General features: G+C 38.4%; 2 protein-coding genes across 2 annotated transcripts in view; both read left to right on the top strand.

Moving 5' to 3' along the window:
• The first annotated feature begins 1,235 nt into the window (after positions 1–1,235).
• riok2 (RIO kinase 2 (yeast)) lies at positions 1,236–8,659 on the top strand. Its single transcript, XM_046842394.1, has 10 exons — positions 1,236–1,424; positions 2,482–2,620; positions 2,695–2,811; positions 3,733–3,908; positions 4,813–4,901; positions 6,221–6,412; positions 6,568–6,660; positions 6,744–7,139; positions 7,273–7,369; positions 8,415–8,659. The coding sequence occupies exons 1-10, from the start codon at positions 1,359–1,361 to the stop codon at positions 8,574–8,576; spliced, it is 1,527 nt and encodes a 508-aa protein (XP_046698350.1). The 5' UTR covers positions 1,236–1,358; the 3' UTR covers positions 8,577–8,659.
• Positions 8,660–11,535: 2,876 nt separating this feature from the next.
• epg5 (ectopic P-granules autophagy protein 5 homolog (C. elegans)) overlaps positions 11,536–17,971 on the top strand; it is a 30,126-nt gene continuing 23,690 nt past the window's right edge. Inside the window, exons 1-5 of the mRNA XM_046841770.1 lie at positions 11,536–11,713; positions 12,008–12,118; positions 12,260–13,159; positions 14,081–14,324; positions 14,425–14,555. Coding sequence (XP_046697726.1) covers positions 12,062–12,118; positions 12,260–13,159; positions 14,081–14,324; positions 14,425–14,555 — 1,332 coding nt within the window. The 5' untranslated portion in view covers positions 11,536–11,713; positions 12,008–12,061. The remainder of the gene's footprint in view (positions 11,714–12,007; positions 12,119–12,259; positions 13,160–14,080; positions 14,325–14,424; positions 14,556–17,971) is intronic.

Raw genomic sequence — 17,971 nt, 5'->3', positions numbered from 1 at the left:
ATGACATTTGTTAAAGTATACTGAAATAAGTAGAACATTTAAGTAGTTCATCATCATCTGTATTACCCAAATGGGGTCTAACAAATGTAAACTATTTAATTTTATTTTTCTATTTCTTCTTCTTCTTTTGGCTTCTCCCATTAGGGGTTGCCACAGCGGATCATCCGTCTCCATACCCCCCTGTCCTCTACATCTGCCACTTTCAACCCAACTACCTGCATGTCTTGCTTCACCACATCCATAAACCTCCTCCTTGGCCTTCCTCTTTTCCTCCTACCTGGTGGCTCCATCCTCAGCATCCTCCTACGGATATACCCCGTGTCCCTCCTCTGCACATGTCCAAACCATCTCAATCTTGCCTCTCTCACTGTCCTACTTGCACTGTCCCTCTAATAAACTAATTTCTAATCCTGTCCATCCTCGTCACTCCCAACGAAAACCTCAACATCTTCAGCTCTGCTACCTCCAGCTCCACCTCCTGTCTTTTACTTAATGCCACTGTCTCTAAACCGTACAACATCGCAGGTCTCACCACAGTCCTATAAACTTTAACTTTCACTCTCACAGATACTCTTCTATCACAAATCACTCCTGTCACTCTTCTCCACCCACTCCACCATGCCTGCACTCTTTTCTTCACTTCTCTAACACACTCTCCATTACTTTGCACTGTTGACCCCAGGTACCTGAACTTCTCCACCTTCTCCACCTCCTCTCCGTGCAAACGCACCACTCCACTGCCCTCCCTCTCATTCACACACATGTACTCTGTTTTACTCCTACTGACTTTCATTCCCCTTCTCTCCAGCGCGTTCCTACACCTCTCCAGGCTCTTCTCAACCTGCTCCCTACTCTCACCACAAATCACAATATCATCCGCAAACATCATACTGAGACTCCTGTCTCACCTCGTCCATCAATTTGTCCTTTTTTTATTTATTGATGAAGACTAAATGTGGAAATGGATGTTTAATAATCACATAGGAATCTAATTTTCAGGTGAACTTTTTGTCCATATCGTGTATAACCTGAAGTGAATACTTTGCCATTGCACTGGTAAACAATTATTATCCATTTCTTAATTTATATTCTTTAAATATTGTTTTTAAATGAAGAATAAATATTTATTCAATCTTGTTCAGTTCATCACATGGATGAAATATTCTCCAGACCACCAGGGGGCGGAAAAACCCTAAAGCTGATTTAGCTCCAAACCCAACACGGTAGTAAACGTTGTGTTTATTGCTTCCGGTTTCTCCATGTGTTTCGTGTGCGTATTTGGGGACACATGTAATCTAAATAACAATAGATGTTTTTCTATTCTCTATAAGGTCCTTGACTAATCTTTATTAAACACTATGGGGAAATTGAACGTCGTTGTGCTGAGATATTTGTCTAGGGATGATTTTCGGGTGCTGACGGCTGTAAGTATGTTGTTTTATCCCGTGTTGATAGGTGACATGGCTGATCTTTCTGAGACAGACATGGGAAAAGTTATTTTCATTGAATGATAAGCGTTTACATCTTTTGATTGTGGTAGGAAAGACCACCTACCCAGTTTTGCCTGCTTCATAGCAGGAAGGTGATATTGATGATCTGATTGGAGCACATGTGTAGGACAGGGGTTCCTCCAGGACCAGGGGTTTTGATCAGTGCATTATAATAAACCTTATACACGTATTGTCAAAAGTTTGCGGACACCAGGTCTGGTATGTGCTTTTTGAGCGTCACATTCCATATTTCGTCCCAATCTGCTCTTCTAATTCCCTCCACTCTTCAGGGAAGATGTTCCACTAGATTTTGGAGTGTACTTGTGGCCATTTTTGTGTTCATCAGACATAAGGGTGTTAGTAAAGGCAGGTAGTGATGTACATTTCCAATTCATCCCCAAAGTGTTCAGTAGTGATTAGATCAGATCTCTATAACGGGCCACTCAAGATCTTCCTCTCCAAACCATGTAAATCCTCATGGAGCTCACTTTGTGCACCGGGGCACAGCTGGAACAGGTGTTTGGTTTGCAAGTTCAAGTGAACGCAAAAGTTTATTATTCTGCATCCTATACAATTGTGTGCCTTCTGTTTTTTTAGTATCCGTTTAAAGAAAAACCACATATGGCAGGGGTCAGATGTCCCAATATTTACATCTATATAATGTATCCTATATTATTCTTATATTACTCCTATATTATTATCTTCCAACGACAGGTGAAGACCTATCTCTTCCTGAAACACTCGGACTAGCATGTATTTTCGCTGTTTGTTTTGTCTTTACCTAAAAAGTGTGCTATAATTCCTTTCAACACTATCTAAGCTGATGGTATCCTAAGTTTGCAACCAAGTGAACCATCGTTTAGCTATTCATCAATGAAATTTTCGAAGCGCTTTTGTACGCCGCTCTGGATAAGGCCGTAAATGTATTCCTCCAAATGTTACAAATCTCAGAGTTTTAACCGCTGACTGTTTTTTTTTCTTTTCTGACCAGGTGGAAATGGGAATGAAGAATCACGAGATCGTACCGGTCAGCTTGATCGCATCTATCGCGAGTCTGAGACACGGAGGATGCAATAAAGTTTTGAGAGAACTGGTCAAACACAAACTGCTGGCCTACGAACGCACAAAAAGTAATCCCCTGCATGCTGTTAGCTCTCAGTCTGTCCCGCAGTGAATTGTTTTTGAGATGTTTGTTTTTTTCCAGCTGTGCAGGGATATCGCCTGAACTACGGCGGCTATGATTATTTGGCTCTGAAGGCGATGTCGTCTCGAAATGTCATTTTGTCCGTGGGAAACCAGATGGGTGTCGGCAAAGAGTCGGGTCAGCATTTTCTTTTTCTTTCCAGGCTACAGGTTCCCGAACATTGTCCTGGACTATATCTTGTGTTGCACATTTGAGTTTTTATTTATTTTTTGCTGTAACACACTGGTTTCTGATGTGTTTGGTTTAGGGAAACGACTCCAAAGGTCAGAAGGATGGTGATTTCAGTCAGAGTTCTTTTGCATTGTGTTTTTGGAAATGTCACCCTCATAAGAGGGTTCGGAAAATACGTGGGTTTTTGGTTGGAACGTAACTGACGGCAAGTTGCTGATCATATTAAAGTATGCGGGAATCCGAATGTTTAGGAACGTTAGGAATAACATTTTAAATGTTTTTACTAACAAATTTCATAACATTTTTTACAACATGTTATTGTATTATTCATTTCAATATCCATTACTTTACATTTTCTGTTGACTATGCAGCAAAAAGGAACCAACTTACTGGTGTAAAGTCTAGATGAATTCACTAAGGTACCATAACGGCTGCGGGGGTGCGTCTTAGAACGTAACCCCCGCCAGATCCGGGGGACCACTGTATTGCAATTATCTCATAATAAGCTTTTGTAGACTGTTTTATACCTGCCCCAGATAAGATTTTTCTTTCTCTTTGTCAGCTCTGAATCGTGGGTGTAAATATGAAATGTATTATTGTGGGTTTTTTTGCTGTCAAATTAGTTTTTGTGAAAGTGACGGTCTACATTTATACACATTTATAGTCATGTACACATTCATGTGAGACCATTTATACTTGCTGTAGTATTCAATGCTGATCCTTTTGACCTCCGTTAATACGAACTGACCAGTCTTCAGTGGCGTGTTTAGTACTGGCCATCATGCAAAGCTAAAACATTAACCGAAGAGAACGAACGAGCTAAGAGTTTTAAATGAGAATACTTTTCTTTTTTCCCCCCAATTCCAGATATCTACATCGTAGCAAATGAAGAAGGGGAGCAGTTTGCTCTGAAGCTCCACAGACTCGGAAGGACGTCATTCCGAAACCTGAAGAACAAACGTGATTACCACAAACACAGACACAAAATGTCCTGGCTCTACCTGTCCCGGCTCTCCGCCATGAAGGAATATGCGTACATGAAGGTAATTCTCATGACTTGATTTTTTGAATGCAGTATTTAAAATATACGCAGGATTTAAGTTATTTAAAGCTTTTTAAGATGGAGATGGAGCAGGTTCTGGGGAAGTGTTACTGGTGTTTCGTGACTAGAGGTATCCTTATATATATGCAGTGCAGGCAGGGTGGAGTGGGTGGAGAAGAAAAGTGATTGCAGGAGTGATTTGTGATAGAAGAGTATCTGCGAGTGTGAAAGGGAAAGTTTATGAGAATCTATCGGGTATTGTAAAGAGGAAGATATGATACACCAGACTCAACAACGTAAAAGAGCTGAAGGCCACTATCAGAGCAATCTTGGCTTCCACAACCGTGGAAGACAGATCACTTCACATGCCACTGCAGTAATTCATGCAAAGGGAGCCCCGACCGAGTATTGAGTTCTGTACATATTCATACCTTTCAGTAGTCCAACATTTCTGTGTCCCTGGTGGTTTTAGTGGTTAGGATTCGGTGCGCCGGTCAGGGAACCGAACCCAGCCATTAAAGAGGCACAAGCCAGTGCACTCTTAGTGCTGGTCCCGAACCCGGATAAATGGGGAGGGTTGCCTTTGGAAGGGCATCCAGTGTAAAACGTGCCAAATTGAACATGCGGATCACAAACACAGATGATCGGCTGTGGCGACCCCTAATGGGAGAAGCTGAAAGAAAGATATCAATCTGTGTGTGATGAATCTATATAATATGAGTTTCACATTTGTATTGAATTACTAAAATAAATCTAACTTCTTAATGATATTCTAATTTATTAAGATGCACTATATGTATGTGTTTATATATAAATGTACATACATGTAAGACAAAAGTCTAGTTTTCTGTGCTAATCTTTTTCATGTGATAGAATATATTTAAAAGTGGTTTAATTGTTTACAGGCCCTGTATGACCGAGGCTTTCCTGTTCCAAAGCCAGTGGACTATAACAGACATGCAGTCGTTATGGAGCTTATCAATGGCTACCCTCTGTGAGTTGATCATTAAATTACTTATTTTCTTTAAAAAATATATATATTTTATTTTATTAAATGAAAAGAATTTGGTATTTCAATTGAAACAACTTATCCTTAAGCATGTTGCTGTTATGCTCAAAGCTTTAATTTAGTATCATGTTGGAAAAAAAAAAAAGAAAGAAAGAAAAGGTAAATCTGGGTGAAGGGAGAGCGCGCTAACTTCAGTTGCAACAGAAATCATATAAGCACAGACAGGTTTCCAAAACTCGTGCTTTTTTATTTTTTTCTTGGCAACAGCGTTACGGGTTAGTCAAAGAAACTTAGAAATCAGCATCAGAAAATAATAAGGACATATTCCTCGGTCTTGCACACATGCAGTAATAGCGGAAAAATGCAGCAGCAGGTTGTTCCCAAAATGCCGCTCTGCTCTTAAAGGAGCCACAACATATTTCACACGTTACACTGTGTAACAGACACTGTCTTTCGTTAAAGCCTGTGTAAAGTTCATTAGTTTCAATGTAGACACCTGCTGCTTATAGACAGGTGCGGCTCATTTGTTTAAAATAAAAATCTTTGTCAAATTCAGTGGGTGCGGCTTATATATGGGTGCGCTTAATAGTCCGGAAATTACGGTACATGTGTGAGAGATATATATATATATATATATATATATATATATATATATATATATATATATATATATATATATCATTTTTTTTTGTGTCCCCTTAACCTTTTCATACTTTCTAGTCAGATTATATTTTAATATACTTTTATACTTATTTAATTTAATGTTACTTTACTCTTTTTATTTTATTTTATATATATATATATATATATATATATATATATATATATATATATATATATATATATATATATATATATATATATATATATATATATATATATTTGATTGTATTTCTTCCATGTTTACAAGATGGACAGTCAAAAAAGCATTTCATTACATGTTGTACTCTGTATGAATGTGTATTTGACAAATAAAATTTTAATTTTGATTTGATTTGAATTTGAGTGGCTTAATGAGCTCAATTACATTATGCTGTCATAGGAAAATAATCAGGGATTGTTTTCCAATAGCAGGACACATTTTATTTTGTTTTTTCACAGCAGTTGTTCAGCAATTACAATTTTAATTACTGTAATACAACGTATTACAGCGAGAGCATAATATAAACCTCAGATTTAGGATGACGGCAGCAACTATTATCAGAGATGCTGTTATAAATCCTACAAGAGCAATGATTGAAATGATCAATTCTAATTTTCATCCACACACTATAGAATTAACAATCTTTCTCTTTCTGTGCCAGGTGTCAGGTGCGTGAAATTCAAGACCCTGACTCATTGTACAGTGAAGTAATGGAGCTGATAGTCAAACTGGCCAATCATGGACTTATTCACGGAGATTTTAACGAGTTCAACATTCTGCTCGATGACAACGATCACGCGACGATGATCGACTTTCCGCAAATGGTGTCCACTTCTCATCCAAATGCCCAATGGTGATTCACTTTAAGTGTTCAAAGTTAGGAATTCGAAAAGGATTCAACAGATCCATTTTTCTATTGATGTTAAAACTATGGAATTAAAATCTATAGCTATTTTTTTTTTTTTTTGTTAGATTAAAGCTGTGCTTATTGAATTTCTCCCCCCGCAGGTATTTTGACAGAGATGTCAAGTGCATAAGAGATTTCTTCATTAAACGGTTCAACTATGAGAGTGAACTTTACCCAACCTTTGAAGATATCAGGTGATTATTTCACAGGTTGTGTTAACAAATAATTAGTATTTTATTTTAAACTATTTAGTCATTTGCTTTTTCTTTACTTTCAGAAAATCCTGCTCTCTTGATGTGGAGATTTCAGCCAGTGGTTACACCAAAGAGTTGCAGCAGGACGACCAACTTCTCCACCCAGCAGGTCCAGAGGGTGAAGAAGACCTCAGTGAAGATGAAGACGATGCTCCTGAAGCACCTGAGCCTGTATGTGAGGAGCCTATTGACATGGAGGAATACAGACATGCTATTCTGGAACTTGATGGCCTGAAACACACTGAGGAGCAGCATGGAGTGACAAGCTCAGAGAAGGAGGGCTGTTCTGACAGAGTTGATGATTTAGTAGATGACCGTTTCAGAACCCTGGAGAGCAACGAGGAGCTTGAGGAAAATGAGGACGAATGCCCGGAATTGGTCGATCTTTCAGCTTACAACAAAGAGTTTAAGCCTTTCAGGTAACATTAAACCAAATCATGATTGGAGCAGCAGTTGATTGCATTGAATTTCTTGCAGCAGTAAACAACGTTCCATGTGTTCATTTGTCTAAGCACACAAGCTGACCATGTTTGCCTGCTCTGATTTTCATAGAGATCAAGACAGCTTACTACATGTGAATGAGCACAGACAAAGAACAACCAGTGAAACGTCTATCGGAAGTGTCACCAGCCAGTCCACAATTCCTCCAGTGAGTAAAGCTACCAATTTATTATTAAAAAGTGTGTAAGTGTGTAAGTGTGTAAGTGTGTAAGTGTGTAAGTGTGTGTGTGTGTGTGTGTGTGTGTGTGTGTGTGTGTGTGTGTGTGTGTGTGTGTGTGTGTGTGTGTGTGTGGTATATGGTATGTGATTTAGTCCCAATTTGCTCTTTGCACATGGGTATTATGAAAGGCAGGTGCTGATTATAGGTGAGGAGGCCTGGGGTCAGCATTCCAATTCATCCAAAAGGTGTTCAGAAGGGGTTGGAATCAGAGCTCTATAGCAGGCCACTCAAGCTCTTCCTCTCCAAAGCATGTAAACCAGATCTTCAAGGAGTTCACTTTGTGCACAGGGACATTGCCATGTTGAAACAGATTTGGGTTTCCAAGTTCAAGTGAATGCAAAATGTTATTATAGCGCATCTAAAGACGTCCTGTACAATTGAGTGCCTCCAGCTTTGTGGTAACATTTTGGAAAAGAACCACCAGCAAGGAAAGGCGACCCAATACTTTTGGAAATATAGTATGTGTATGTATGTGTATATATAGTTACAGTTTTGTAGATTCTCTGCCCCAGTCATCTAGACATCACAATATGTAAAACTCACTCAAATCCTTACATTCGCCCATTTTCCTGCTTCATTCACATCAACTTTGAGGACAAAATGTTCACTTGCTATGCTTAATATCCCTCCCACTAACAGGTGCCATGATGAAGAGATAACCAGTGTTATACACTTCATAGATCATAATGTTATGCCTGATTGGTGTATATACTATTGTTTTTTTGTTTTTTTTTTAATTGATGAAATTTCACACAATTTCTTCAATTTATGTAGAAAAAATGAAAATGCTATTAATATTGCACCATTATCAATAGGAAAATGTTATTCTATTTGTTCCCTGTAAATTTTACTTGTATATTCGTGAACAGGTGAACCATCATATGCTTCTAGTTTCAATAAAGTCATGTTGCTTCTCATTTGACCACCTGATCATACACCAAAAATAACAGTTTACTATATATTTTTTCTACAGTCTGTGATCAGGCAGAAAGTGAAGACACAGCTAACTAAGCAGCAGAAGGCTGCTCAGAGGAGACGTCTGCAAAAAGGAGAAGCCAACCTGGTGACTAAAGAGAGGAGAGAAAACCAGAGCAATATCAAGAGTAGCCTGGAAGCAGCCCAGTTCTGGGGATAAAGACATAAAGGACTGCTTTAGCACAACCTCATCTTTGATATCTTTAAGCTGCATGCCTCATTTAATAAATCCTTTATATTTAACTCCTAAGTGGTCTTCATTTCAGCCGATTATGGTTAATGGGGTTCAGTTGCAGCAACTCTAAAATGCCACTGTATTGTATGAGTAAAGTACCTGTAAAAAAGGCCTATAATATAATCTGAGTAGGAGAGCGCTCAATGAAGGTTAATGCATATACAAGACTTCAGATTTCAGAGCTTCATGTTCTAAGGAAGTATTTCCACTTAAACACTGTCTACACAAAAATTTCAAGCTAAATATTTCATTTGTGAAGTGACATTCAAATTCTTAAAATCTTTCTACATTCTTTAGCACATCGTAGCTGCAAAAATCATTTGTTTTAATAGAATTAACAAAGGATTATATAGCCATTGTGCCGAATGTGTTTGATTTGTTTTTTTGTTTTCTTACAAAAATGTCCTTGTAAAATTTTTTAGAGGTTTTAAAGGAAATGTTTTAGATTAATGAATAATATACAATATTTTTTTATTGTACTAAATATCTTCATTTGACCAAATATCACCCATCATGGATTTTTGTATTAGATAGTTTAGATTGCTTTCATGCACGTGTTCATACTTTATGTATTTAACATTTTAGGAATTTTGTCACTCATTGATAACCTAAAACTAATAAAGGTGTAAAGCATGTCAGGGTTCAGAAGGCATCAGAATAAAAGTTCTGATGAGTTTCTGACTGAACATCTTAAAAAAAAAAAAAATCTATTTAAAATCTATTAAAAAATACATTGCTGCAGTCTGCGTGGATTAGCAATATTGTTGCTCAGTAGTTGTTTGACTTATGATCAGAAGGTCTTGAGTTGAATAAAGGTCTGCCAAATGCTGTAAATGGAAATGAATGAAAATGTTTTCTAAAGGGTAAAAATATCCTGGTTGTTGATTTTAATATAGAGAAGCAAGATTTAAAGTTTGCTGCTGTTGTTCCATAATGGGAAAATTCAGTTGAGTTTTGGGCCGCAGCTATCGATCATTTTAGTAATTGAGTATTCTACAGATTATTCCATCGATTCATCGATTAATCGAATGAGAAGTACTTTTTATTTATTAAAAAGCAATACTAATAAGTATACAAGAGAAAATAAAGCAGGTCTCTTAAAATGAACAAGTGATTTTCCTTTTTAGAAAATTTTAACATTTTTATTTCTGAAATTGCAATCTGTAAAAACTAAACCCATTTAGGGCATTTCATTGCCATATTACATCAAAATGCAAATACCAACATATAAATACAAAAAAAAAAATCATAAATAAAAATAAATTTCTAATTACATTAAAAACGGCAAACGCACTGTACGGTGTTCATGTTTTCGTTTTAAATGATCCCAAACACTCTTCTTTGGCCTGAATCACTGTTTTCCTGTCCATTTTTCATTCTGCAGCGTCTTCTGTGTAAACCTGTCCAGCATGGTACAGGGTTTAGCGGGTGGCGTGTCAGTAATAATGGTCTGCAGGGAAACAGTGCGCTGTGTGTTGTGGACTAAACGATAAATAATATGCCTCTATGCCTTTTTGTATTGGAATTACTCGAGTTTGTGGATTTAGAGAAAGCGTACGACAGGGTGCTGAGAGAGGAGTTGTGGTATTGTATGAGGAAGTCAGGTGTGTCAGAGAAGTATGTAAGGGTGATGCAGGACATGTATGAGGACAGTGTGACAGTAGTAAAGTGTGCAGTAGGAATGACAGACTGGTTCAAGGTGAAGGTTGGACTGCATCAAGGATCGGCCCTGAGCCCTTTCCTGTTTGCAGTGGTGATGGACAGGTTGACGGACGAGGTCAGACAGGAGTCTCCCTGGACTATGATGTTTGCGGATGATATTGTGATTGCAGGGAGAAGAGGTGGAGAAGGTGGAGGAGTTCAGGTACCTGGGGTCAACAGTGCAAAGTACTGGGGAGTGTGTTAGGGAAGTAAAGAAGAGAGTGCAGGCAGGGTGGAGTGGGTGGAGAAGAGTGATAGCAGGAGTGATTTGTAATAGTAGGGTATCTGCAAGAATGAAAGACTGTGGTGAGACCTGTGATGTTGTATGGATTAGAGACAACGGCATTGAGTAAAAGACAGGAGGTGGAGCTGGAGGTAGCAGAGCTGAAGATGTTAAGGTTTTCGTTAGGAGTGATGAGGATGGACAAGATTAGAAATGAGTTTATTGGAGGGACAGCGCATGTTGGACGTTTTGGAGACAAGGTGAGGGAGGGGAGATTGAGATGGTTTGGATATGTGCAGAGGAGGGACATGAGTTATATTGGTAGGAGAATGCTGAGGATGGAGTCACCAGAAAGGAGGAAAAGAGGAAGGCAAAGGACGAGGTTCATGGATGTGGTGAGGGAAGACATGCAGGTAGTTGGTGTGAAAGAGGCAGATGTAGAGGACAGGGGGGGTGTGGAGATGGATGATCCGCTGTGGCGACCCCTAATGGGAGCAGCAAAAAGAAGAAGAAGAAGAGGTTCATCAATGCTCGAAATGGGTCAAATCTTATTGGGGGGAGGGGGGACACTCACAAGAGAAACAGTTTTTTATTAAAACTTTATTGGTATTTATAATATATATTCATTTCCTATTTATTTAAAGACACGTAATTTTTTTATATCATTAATACAATTGGGCATTAAGTGGGGGAAAAAACACTGCATCAGTTTTGCTGGTTTTTTTTTTTTCCTGGGAAACAAAAGCGAATTGAATCACGTGACACGTAACGCCATAAAATACAAGAGCCAATAAATTTCCAGTGTACGTATATAAACCACGCCCACCGTAAAGGGTTTGTGGACGTCACAGTTTAGTTCTTTTTTGCTATGCATATTTATAACGTCAGCATTTCATGCCGAATATACGCGTTTATTCAAAAAAAAAAAAAAAAAAATTGGGGGGGAAGGAAATACAAAAATAACGTTTTATTTTTGTCTCTGCTCGGCTGCCGTCGGAGGGTGGAGTGTCACGTGATCCTCTGGCTTGCGATAGAGTTCCCGGAACCAACGAGATCAAAACAAACACAGACAGCAGAAGATCCGAAGGAGGATCTTATTGTTGCATATATACTCCATTATATACTTGTGTCACTTATGGTTAGTGTTTCCATTTTCTGATGATTCTCAAATGATTTTCGAGCGCGATCAAAAGCAGTGAAACTTTAATTAACTGAGCACTAACGATATAGTAGATATTATTCTTATTATTCCTTAAACAGGATAATAAATACTGGAAATAAGCGACAGATCGAATTTTTGTCAATGAATTATATGATTATAGAAATTCGGGTGAAAAATCAGATGGTTTAATGCATTATAAATAATAATTATTATTGTTTTGGTACACAAAATAATTGCTGTTTATCACCTATTCTTATTATTGATTCACAGGGAGATGTGTAGATGTAATCAGACTGAACTGTGGAGATCTAATGTCATGTAAAAATGGCTGAAGCTGTGAGACCAAAAAAATCAAAGACAAAATCTTCTGTCAAGTCACAGGTAAAACAAACAAACAAACAAACAAACAGCCCTATCCAGTTGGGTCAACTGGGTTCATCTGATCTAATTTCTTATTGTTATATTATTTGGTATAATTGTCCAGGTTATAAAATGAACTAACATATTCCTTTACTACTATAGGAAAAAAAACAGTCTCACAGCTCAAGAAAAGCTGCTGTACCTGTGTTACGAATCCCTCCTTCCCTTGAACCTACGTCTGAATTTACAGATGTTCCTCTCTGTGTTTCCTCTGAGCTGCCCGCTTGTGCACAAGAAACTCTAAAGACACAGCCTTTGGCAGACCAAAATGAACAAGAGGTGAAGGATCAAAACAAAGATGTTTTGTTTGATAGATCTGATGCTGTGGAGACATCCTCTAACACTGAGGATACAGCTTCCAAACCCTTATCACAAGACCCTACGGCTGAACTGGGCCAGTATTCTGCATCATCTCACTTGAGATGGTGTGAGCCAAAAATCCTTAGCGCTAAACCTGAGCCGTTGGATGTTTCATCCCTTTACCCATCACTCCCTGTATCATGTGTGGAACCCCAGTTCCTGGATGACATGTCCTCTGTTACTACTGATCTAGCACAGACATCTATTTTGCCCTTTGTGGTTGAAGCTGCAAGCACAAACCCAGTTGAGCAAATCAGTCCAGCTCCAGCCATCCTTTCTTTGGCTGATCAGGAATCTTCACCTCCCAGCCTAGTTCCATTGGAGCTAGCTAAAGTGGAGAGACTCCAGGAAAGGCTTTATCCAGAGCTGCCTAGAACGTGCCAGATGGTCCAGCCTTTCACCAGGGAGCAGCTCAGGACATGGGAGCCAGGTTCCTGGCTGGAAAATGTCGAACTTCATGCTTCAGAGTTCCAGGCCTTGGTTCATCAGGATGGCCACGAGCTGCACGAGCTGTTGCTGAATTACTGGAGATGCCGGAAGCAGCTGGTGCAGGCACAGACTGAGTTGCAGGCGACCATTTCGGACTGCAAGAGTGCACAGAACCGACTGTGGAGCTTCAAAGATGAACAACTCACATTGCAGGTTGAAATATGTGTTTCCTTTTAGAGTAATGATTTGGTCAGTTATGTTTCTCTGTGGTACAAAAATAAATTGTAACTATTTCTATTGGTGTTGTTATTAACTAATATACAATGCTTTGGCATAAATATTCTCATCATCCATCTATAAACTTGAATTATTATAAAAGGTTGGTTTGTTAAACAATAAAACTATAGAGCTGTGTCTAAAATTTGCATACCCTCCAGATAAAATGAATTTGTATCATGGTATTTGGGATTGGGTGTGTTTGGGTTCGAGATGTTCTTAATTATTGCAAGAAGCGCAATAGTAGTAGTGAAAAGGACTGGGATCAAAATGAACATCTCCCATTCTAAAAGGGATATACGTTTTTCTAATCACTGATATATTAATTTTCTGGCTTTATATTAGCTTAATAAAAGCTCATTTTGTTTACCTCGTTATAATTCGGAGCCTTAGTTACAATGTGTATTAGCAACGTGCTGAAATGAAAATGATTGAAAACGTTTTAAAGGTTCAGAGGAGTATATTTGATGGAAAAATGAAACCTAAAATGAGCTTTTTTTTTTTTTTTTTTTGCATAAATCTGAATTATTTGGCAGGTATGACTTTAAAAATAAAAATTGAAATAAAAAGAAAGCAGATTTCTTGCATACTTAGATGGATGCCATATATTAAAATAGAAAAGTATTTCAGCGAAAAGTAGGGAGTCATCTTTGTTGTTCTGGGTTATTCTCTTGTTGCTGGTTACACTCAATTAGAATTGATGTAGATTTATTGTAAATGTATATTCAAGTTTGTTGTTTCATTCAGAAATCAAGAGTAAATTTTTGCACCTCACACTTTTATGATTGTGAGCTTGTTTTATTGTATGCATGTATGTATGTATAGAATGCTTGTAACACGAGATCATTTACCCCACAGGGTGTGTGTGCTGACCAGGCCAAGGTGTGTGGCTATCATCGCTTCCAGCAGGTGGTCCTGAATGAGGCAGTAGTAACTGAACTGAAGCATCTGTTCAAAACCAAGGCTGATCTTCTACACCAGACCATAGCCCTACACTCCTATACCTCAGTCCTGTCTCGGCTGCAGGTTGAGTCTTACCTCTACAACCTGCTCAGCACCAACGCCATCACCAGAAGTGTGGCTGTGCACAAGATCGGCCCAGGCATGGCAATTCTTACATATAGATTATAATCTATCAGCTTCTGGGCTGCCTAAGCAAAATATTGATACTGATACTGAAATATACCACTTGTCTTTTCTAGATGGTCCAAAGTCACAGCTTTCTTCTCTGAAGCCGTTAAAAGAAAGCATCAGTGTGCTGTTCAGCTTTACTCGTCGGGTTCTAGACGATGCTCAGTTCCAGGAAGACATTCACCTGTGGTTGCAGAGATTGGTAAACATGCTACATTACATCGTTTTATGTTTTTTATTGCTATATTAATTCATATGTTTTATTAGGATTATGATTCCGTGGACATAAAAAACAATATGTCACATATACACTATGGAGAAAAGTATTCCTTTTCCTGACTTTTCTAGCCCTGGGAGTTTCTTCCCCAAACTGTCGTCACAGTTTAGTTAGAGACACACAATTGTGTACATTGTGTTTGCAGTAGCATTACATTTTCTCTTCTTTTGAGTTACGAGATCCGAACATTTTTCAAGATAATGCTCCTGTGCACAAAACAAGTTCCACGAAGATCTGGTTTGAAGTGAAAGATTTTGAGTGGCTTGTTATAGAGCTCTGACCTCAACTATGTGGGTGGTGAATTGAAATGCTGACTGCACCTCAGTTTTCCTCCTCATCCTGTAGCTGAATGAGCACAAATCTCCACAACCAGAATCCAAAATCTGGTGAAACATCTACCCAGAAGAGTGGAGGTTATTATAACAGCCGATAGGCACTAAATGTGAAATGGGCTGTTTAAAAAGCACATACAAATCCTATCTTGAGGTGTTCACAAACTTTTGGACATATACCGTATTTTTCGGACTATAAGCCGCAATTTTTTTCCCCACGTTTTTAACCCCACGGCTTAAACAGCGAAGCGGCTAATTTATGAATCCTGGGTTTTTCCTGGTTTCACAAACTTCAAGCCAAAAAACTGAGCGACATAACATTAGACCAATGGAATTTCCGAACGGAAACGAAAAAACGCACCTCACCTATGTTCTGAGCTGCACGGCATCGGGCGAAAAAAGTTTTTTAAACGCACGACGATGCCAAAAGATAAACTCCCGAGAGACATAGTTGTGAAAGGAAGGAGGAAGACGGTGAACAATGTCTTACTTGGTAGGCTGTGCCAGGCTATTCCCAAAATACCGCTATGCTCCTAAAGGAAGAGAAGAGAAAACATATTTCACCCGTTACACCGTGTGTAACGTGTCTTTCGTTAAAGCCTGTGTAAAGTACATTGCGGCTTATTTATGTTAAAAATAAAAATATTTGTAAAATTACAAAGCGGCTTATATATGGGTGCGCTTTATAGCCTGGAAATTACGGTAGTATACAGTGGTGTGAAAGTGTTTGCCCCCTTCCTGATTTCTTATTTTTTTTGCATGTTTGTCACACTTTAATGTTTCAGATCATCAAACTCATTTAAATATTAGTCAAATATAACACAAGTGAACACAACATGCAGTTTTTAAATTAAGGTTTTTATTTTTGAGGGAAAACAAAATCCAAAACTTCATGGCCCTGTGTGAAAAAGTGTTTGCCCCCTATTAAAACTGTGGTTTATCACACCTTGGATAAATTTTTCTCGCCACACCCAGGCCTGATTACTGCCACACCTGTTCACAATCAAGAAATCTCTTAAATAGGACCTGCCTGGCAAAGTGAAGTAGACCAAAAGATCCTCAAAAACTAGACATCATGCCGAGATCCAAAGAAATTCAGAAACAAATCAGAAAGGAAATAATTAAGATCTATCAGTCTGAAAAAGGTTATAAAGCCATTTCTAAAGCTTCGGGACTCCAGCGAACCAGAGACATTATTCACAAATAGCAAAAACATGGAACAAAATGACCCCAGGAGCACCGCGATGACTCATTCAAGAGGTCATAAAAGACCCTACAATAACATCCAAAGAACTGCATGCCTCACTTGCCTCAGTTAAGGTCAGTGTTCATGACTCCACCATAAGAAAGAGACTGGGCAGAAATGGACTGCATGGCAGAGTTCCAAGATGAAAACAGCTGCTGAGCAAAAAAAAAAATACTCTGTGGACTGACGAGACAAAAGTTTAACTTTTTGGAAGGTGTGTCTCTCATTACGTCTGGTGTAAAAGTAACGCTGGCTTTCAGAAATAGAACATCATACCAACAGTAAAATATGGTGGTAGTGTGATGGTCTGGGGCTGTTTTGCTGCTTCAGGACCTGGAAGATTTGCTGTGATAAATGGAACGATGAATTCTGCTGTTTAACAAAGAATCCTGAAGGAGAATGTCCAAACATCTGTTCGTGACCTCAAGCTAAAGTAAACTTGGGTTCTGCATCAGGACAATAAACTAAAACACACCAGCAAGTCCACCTCTAAATGGCTGAAGAAAAACAAAATGAAGACTTTGGAGTGGCCTAGTCAAAGTCCTGACCTGAATCCTGTTGAGATGCTGTGGCATGACCATAAAAAGGGGGTTCATGCTCGAAAACTCTCCAATGTGGCTGAATTACAACAATTCTGCATAGATGAGTGAACTAATATTCCTCCACAGCGCTGTAACAGACTCATTGCAAGTTATCGCAATTGTTGATTGCAGTTGTTGCTGATAGGAGTGGCCCAACCAGTTATTAGGTTTAGGGGCAAACATTTTTTCACACAGCGCCATGTAGTTTTGGATTTTGTTTTTTCCCCCCTCAATAATTAAAACCTTCATTTAAAAACTGCATGTTGTGTTCACTTGTTTTATCTTTTACTAATATTTTAAATTAGTTTGATGATCTGAAACATTAAAGTGTAACAAACATGCCAAAAAATATGAACCAACACTTTTTCACACCACTGTATGTGACAAAAAAAAATTCAGCGATACATCAGTGACAGGAAAAAGCCTGTGTATGTACACCACCAGCACCTCTTTCTTCCAAGGAAGTGGTGTAGTGGTGCTGTTCTAAATATTTTTGCAGTCTGTGCCCGAGATGAAAAAGAGAACAGAGTACTGAAACAGAGTTGATTTGATTGCGTATAATTGAGTAAACAGTCTAATGATGTAACATTTTCTCCTTTGTACCCAAAAATGGCATTTGGTCCTATGTTGTTTTTTTCTGTCATCACATGATTATCTGTATCATTATTGATAGCTTGGTCACAAAGGCTTATGCAGGCCATTACATGGAGTTTTATGGTGCTGCAATGTAAATGTACAAATCTGCACTTGGTTTCTAGGGTATTTTAGTGAAATTGATTTATTTTTGTATCTTAATAAAAGGCTGGACTTCATTCTGTTCAAAGAGGTGCTTTTTAACTATGTTTAATGACAAAATATACCAGCCTTAACACTACACTTAACAATATTTTATAGAAAACAAATCTGGCCCATGATTAAAGCTGGTAGATTACAGATGCCCCACCACAAACCTCTTCTTTTTCAGCACTGTAAACACTAACATAATGTCAGTGTCATGATTATTAGTCTAAAGAAGTGTTAAACAAATACAGTGATTAAAGCACAGGAGGTAGTCACTAGTGGATATGCACCATCACTCCTGTTAGATCTGGTCAGTTGCTTAATGCTTGTAAGTGATCACTATTAATAGATGAACAGCTCTGGAGTAATACAGGAATGTAGTTCTCAATCTCCCCCCTCAGA

This window comes from Silurus meridionalis, chromosome 27 (assembly GCF_014805685.1).
Source record: "Silurus meridionalis isolate SWU-2019-XX chromosome 27, ASM1480568v1, whole genome shotgun sequence".
Lineage (NCBI taxonomy): Eukaryota > Metazoa > Chordata > Actinopteri > Siluriformes > Siluridae > Silurus > Silurus meridionalis.
Note: the sequence above shows the minus strand (reverse complement) of the source record. Positions and strands in the feature narration are given on the sequence as shown.

Bases quoted from the DNA above. Each gene is read 5' to 3' on its own strand.
- riok2 (XM_046842394.1), top strand. From the start codon at position 1,359: ATGGGGAAATTGAACGTCGTTGTGCTGAGATATTTGTCTAGGGATGAT. The intron at 1,425-2,481 runs GTAAGTATGTTG...TTTTCTGACCAG, and splicing joins ATTTTCGGGTGCTGACGGCT to GTGGAAATGGGAATGAAGAA. The intron at 2,812-3,732 runs GTCAGCATTTTC...CCCCAATTCCAG, and splicing joins GGGTGTCGGCAAAGAGTCGG to ATATCTACATCGTAGCAAAT.